The sequence below is a fragment of the Porites lutea genome, chromosome 4, assembly GCF_958299795.1.
Source record: "Porites lutea chromosome 4, jaPorLute2.1, whole genome shotgun sequence".
Classification (NCBI taxonomy): domain Eukaryota; kingdom Metazoa; phylum Cnidaria; class Anthozoa; order Scleractinia; family Poritidae; genus Porites; species Porites lutea.
Genome location: NC_133204.1, coordinates 29,061,485 through 29,067,347, shown reverse-complemented (window position 1 = coordinate 29,067,347; position 5,863 = coordinate 29,061,485). Strand labels below are relative to the sequence as shown.

General features: G+C 41.0%; 1 protein-coding gene across 2 annotated transcripts; it reads left to right on the top strand.

Moving 5' to 3' along the window:
- The first annotated feature begins 769 nt into the window (after positions 1–769).
- LOC140935261 (uncharacterized) lies at positions 770–5,615 on the top strand. 2 transcript variants are annotated; one of them, XM_073384808.1, is made up of 4 exons: positions 770–930; positions 1,884–2,039; positions 3,411–3,512; positions 4,629–5,615. In XM_073384808.1, exons 2-4 carry the CDS (start codon positions 1,949–1,951, stop codon positions 5,537–5,539), a joined length of 1,104 nt encoding a protein of 367 aa, XP_073240909.1. In that variant the 5' UTR covers positions 770–930; positions 1,884–1,948; the 3' UTR covers positions 5,540–5,615. The 2 variants fall into 2 exon arrangements, with proteins under 2 accessions (XP_073240909.1, XP_073240910.1); XM_073384809.1 differs by lacking the exon at positions 3,411–3,512.
- Positions 5,616–5,863: the final 248 nt, after the last annotated feature.

The window sequence follows — 5,863 nt, the reverse complement described above, 5'->3', positions numbered from 1 at the left end:
ACGATCTTTTACCATAGTGCCCCATGCCAGTACTTTCCTGGATGAACGTTACAGATCCATCTGTTTTCTCGTACTTCAGGTTGATAACTGTTTGTCTATATACTGAACCTCTCATTGCAGATTCAACGTACTATTCTGCATCTTGCCATGCGCATTTTAACCGTCCTCACCTTAAGCTCCTGTATGTCGTTGAGCCTCTTGTTCCAATCTCCCAATTCATCTAGTCAACTGGGCATTGTGCAAGAAGAGAGGAAGTGTGAAGAGGTGGGTATAAGCAGGGGAGAGCACAAAGATTTCTTTAGACAATTCTCCATTCGGTGACGTTACAGTACAATAATAGTGATAAGAAGAGTTTTTTGTTTAGTATTTGTCAATCGAAGGTACCGTCTGTAGATGAGTGTATCACTTGCTATTTTCTAAATTCCCCTCAAAAAGGTTTCACTAATCATTAGTGGCGTCTCTCATCCACCTTTTCCCTGTTTTCATTGCCACTAAAGCTGCCCCAGAACAATTTTTTTTATCCCAGGGGCTTCTTAGCAGCCAGGAATGGGCATCTCTGTTGTGTCCCACAAAATCACGTGACTGATCATGCAGTTAATTTAACCTACCGGTTCCCCTTAAGTTGAATAAATACTTCTGGACAGGAACCGATATTTTTGAATATGTCGAGTGCGTGTGTTGATACAAGTATGCATGATAACGAGGAAAAATGTTTCAGCATAGCCCCTACACTATCATTGCATGCCAAATAGCTGGTTCTTCGCCATTTTTTCATGTTTTAGTATGTTACTTTTGAGGAATGCGTAAAGCGAGCAGCGGCGGCTAATGCAAAATGTCGCAGATCCAACAATTCTCATCTAAAGGCTGACAAGATTTGTACCGACCTCGACCAAAGGCTAAAGAAGATTTGCAATACGTATAGTGCAAAAGGTTAGTACTAAACAAACCCTTACGCTAACTTGGATCAATGTCGCCTTCCTTGGGCTAGCTAGCATCAATGTTGCCTTACGCGCTCTTTCGAGAGAATATGAAATGCCGATATTAACCTGACCCTTTTCATGTGTACTACTCTAGAGCCGCCCCCGCACATATTTATTCAGGGGCTTTTTCTCTGCTGGGAACCGGTATCTATATTGTACCTTGCTTTGAAGCTCACCTATAGTTTACACAATGGTACGAAAGGCAATTGTTAGTTTTGAGAATTTGATTTAAAAAAAGGGGACACAAAAAATGAAAAAAATAGCCGGAGAGTAATGATGCCGTTATTGATCACGCCCTTTTTTATCTCATTTAAAAAATATATAATGGTTCAGTAATTGTCAGTTTCCTTCACGATCCAAAGAGAGACTATCATTACCTTCAAATTGTCTTAAAACTGTCTTTTCTGGACTCCGTCCTTTACCATGGTTAAAACGAAACTATTCAGAATTTATTCTGTCATTTCATGAGACTTTCAACGATGAACAAAGTTCCCTTTTCTTACGCAGTTTAAAACAGCCCATATTTCGCGACGTAATCACGGGATCCCTTGCGAATGACCTCTGAACGACTGCAGAAATTCCATACTGATGAAATATCACTATACAGATATGAGTAGCAGCCTCTGATTGGTTGAAGCAAATTTCCCCAGTGGCACGACCAATCTGCAAACCGCAGATCTTTGTAGTGACACTTCATCAGTATCGCGGAATCTCTCGGTGTTCCTCAGATGTTATTTCGTAAGGAAACCAGTGGTTAATGGCATCGAGAAATTTCGGCTGTTCTCAGGCTAGGAACAAACACGCCTTGGAAGACAAGAACTGCAGAATAAAACCAATTTAAACCCATTATCGTCAGCATATAAAAGCATCTTGCAACTCTTAATTTTATCTTTTTTTAATCAGCATCATGTCTAGAGTGTTTTGATAAACTGGAAAATGCCGTGGAAAGCTGCAAAAATTTCTCCGAGATGATTCACTGTAAAAATAACTTGACAGACGTAAAATGCGAGGAAATGAAAGCGTCTCTTATCAGTTACTGTAGCAGTAAGGAATGTGACGGTAAGTAGTTCAACTCAAAAGATAATCAACTACAACTTAGAAACCTATTATTAGTTTCTTTAATTGATAACAAGTAAGAATTATCGAAAATATTTGAGTGACGACGTTTCAAAGCCATTTGATTTAATATTAAAATGTTCACATTAAGACTTATACACCACCCTTGGTTAAGTGTTTATTTTTAATAACTTTGTCAATCAACAAAGGAGCATGTTTGAGAGAAGGCACATTATCTTTTCACTAATTTTTCTTATCGCCTGCGTGCTTAACCTTTTGCAAGAAAAGGAAGTAATTAAAACTGATTAGGCGTTATACAATAATTGATCCCCTGAGACCTTAGACTAGAAGACTTGGGCAAGGGCTTATTTTCTGTTCCAGTCTTTCTCCCAACCTCGACTCCAGGGCCTTTCCCCTTGAAAATGGGAGGAGCGGGAAACATCAGTAACTAACGATGCATTTGAAATATGCCGAAATGTTGGCAATTGTTGTCCACGAAAATATGAAACCTGGGGACAATACCCCTGAATGACGAGAGGCTCTCACAATTTCCGACAAAAACTTAATGAATTGTAGCTATTATTTTACTGCCTTAATAGTCATTAATAATCTTGAAACTCAAAGGTCATATAAAACGACGATTAATCTGGAGAATCTTAAATTTTTCAAAAAAAAAAAAAAAAAATATATATATATATATATCTAGCCGGGCAAAATTATTCGCTTATCTGTTTAAGTGGAGCAAATTGTTTACAAAACCGCTAACAAGACTGCCTCTGCACATACCAATCAAATCCGCCTTTCTAGCAATCGGCTAAGGCATTTTCCATGATCTTCCACACACGCTTTTAAAAAGAGGTGAAATTACATTTCAAAAGCCCTTCTTTTTCTACAGATTGAAGATGAAGATTGCCCAGTTTTTTTTTTGTCCAGGTTTTTTGATAACTTTCTCATATCTCTTGCTTGAACTTCACGAACATCGAGGCGGCTATTGGAGGAAAACGCTCTTCTGAAAGATTTTGGAAGAAGAGTTCCTAGTGCCGCGAAATACTGCTGCAACTTAAAAAGGTTATGGCGTCATTTCGTTGCTATGACAACTTCGATGTCATTATAACCCTGATCATAACAAATGTTCATCTATATCTAATACAGCTGTAGTGGTAATTTTTCCAAATCTTTGTTAATGGTGACATAGTTTATGTTCAAACATGGGAGGTATCGACCCTGAAGAACCCTATCGAGCCACCCTTAAGACAAATATTTCAGTAAGTGTCGTTAACGTTTACTCTATTCATCTCCACGTATTTTGATGATAAATTTTCAAAATTAGGATTAGCTGGGATTCTAACTCCCCCCTTTTTCGTTTGCCTGAAGTCTGCAAAGAACTTTACTGCCGCAACGGAGGGAAGTGTGCAGGTCCTACTGCTGCTATGTGCAAATGCCCAGCAGGTTACGGAGGAGCATTTTGTCAAAAGAGTAAGTATTTCTACTCTATCTAAAACAATGGCAGGCCCGTAGGAACAACTTTGAAAGTGACAGGCCTAGGGTACGACGGTTAGCAGTCTTAGCAGCCGAGTCTGGTGGCCTATCAGTTGTTATGGGTCAGACTCCCATTCTTGTAAGGGGGTCCGTCGGTATTCTTCCCACAAAATAAAGTATTCTTAAATAGGCCATTTTACAGTTATAGATGGAAAAAAGGCTGGAGTTGACGTTGTTTTGATAAACCCTTTCTGCTTTCTTATGTAACTAATGTTGTTCTTATTACGCTAACTAGTATTTTTAAAGCATAATTTCCATAATCAAACAAAGGTGGTTTGTATCAATGGCTAGGCTCACATTCACTCGAAGCCTACAGTACTAAGCCTTCAACTGTAAAATGTTCTTTAAAATTTCCCCAAAAAAGTGGGAGCTAGGGGCTGAGTGCACAACCCCTCCCCGCCCTTAATTTGACTAGCTCCCTATCTTCACCCGGCTCCGCCGCCAAAAACTACAGCACAGCACTTGCCTGCTAATCCCGCTAGCTACGCAGGCTAGTTTTAAGGCCATCAATGGAACAGTGGAGATTCATCTAAAGATCGAAACTTTGCTTTCTTGAATGTGACGCAGAGTTGACATGGGAAACAGATTAATCACTTAATGATTTTATTCACGGAGCTCTGTAGATACATGTACTTCATAACGGCACCGTGGATAGAAATCAGATTTGGCTAAAGACAAAAAAACGTCTAATGCAAACGCGAAAGTGGACGCAAAGGACTGAGCCCTACTTCCGGTACTCAGTTTGCCACTCTGCCATGGGCTAATTTGGTTTTAAGATCTGCGCGGGCCGTCGTCACTGTCGTCGTGATGTCTTTACTAAATCTACCCATTGGTTTTGAGGCGGGCCTAACTTAACGCCTTAACGCCTCCTTACTTGCCCCTTTAGTTACGGTGGCAGTTCTGTTCGTGCAGAAGCCCCGGCTCGGAATTAGACATTGTATTCCTCTATAATAACGAAACGTCAATTACGGGGGCTCCTTAAATGAGTCTTCACTATAGTTAGTAAATGTTCGCTACTATGTACTAACATAAACATTCTCTTCAGTTTCTAAGGCAAGTGTGCAAGCACTCCTTGCAAGAATGGTGGCTCGTGTATCGGTGATAGCCTCTGTAAGTGTCCACCTCGTTATGTTGGTGCTCAATGTGAAAAAGCAAGGCTGGGAACCAAGAACAACCCTGCACAGAACGCTCAGGAAATCCTCAACGCCGGTGATAGTTTGGGCAGTGGCTTGTACTGGATCCAACCACCAGGTGAAACAGCCCCAGCTCAAACGTACTGTGATATGAGTTTTGTCGGTGGAGCGTGGATGCTAGCAAGTTACGGATACGTTTACACAGGTGGCGCAAGCAGCAAAAGTACCAACAATAAGCCCATTCCAAATATGAACAATCCTTTTGGCTACGCCTGGCTTCCCACCGAACGCAGTTCCCTCAATGGACTCGTCGATCTTCCGCATGGTGCAGTAAATATGGCCAACAATGCTCGCTATATGATCATGGCTGCCGGCAACAACCCAGCGACGGGGGGAATCGATCAATATCAATACGTGTACCGGATTTCTCTTTTGGATAACCCCTATAACATTTCTTTTGCCAATCACAATCGCTATCATGGCGGACAGCCGGGTCGTATGCATGCCCAGGAGTTCATTGTTGAAGCACTCAAGGGCGAAAGTGGGACATACGTGCGATTTGCACTGGGGGAGGCCTTGGGGGTGACATGGGGTGACTCTTACCCTACCGGGTACGGTTTCAATGATAAAAAAGCCTCACACGCGTCCTTTGACAAGGGTCCTTTTTTTCCCAGTGTGCATTCCGGATCTGGACGTAAGCAGCGTTCTGGTTGCACTCACTTCAATTTCCAGCCGGATGTACCGTGTGGAAATCCTGAATATAATCATCGTGGGTGGTACACTGCTAACAGTTTTGGGAAAACGGGTCAGACCTCCATTTGGTTTAAGTGAAGGAATATTTTAGGAGTCTAAAACACCAGAATGTAGAAGTTTCTAGTTTGATATACATCAACAGACTTGATTACTTGACAAGCATTTGTTAAAAAATAAAATTACAGTAACCTTGATTTTTTTTCTAAGCCATACTTGTAGCAAAAAAAGCATAGGGCTAGTGCGGATGACAGAGTATCTCTCCATTTTCTGCAGACACTAACTTTCCAAAAAATATTTGCACCAGCCACATTTTCTCTACAGATCTAAAAACTTTGGTCGGCAATCAAGATAATGAAAACAGATTTTCTCCATAATGTACTGTAGTTTTCTGTGCAAATGATT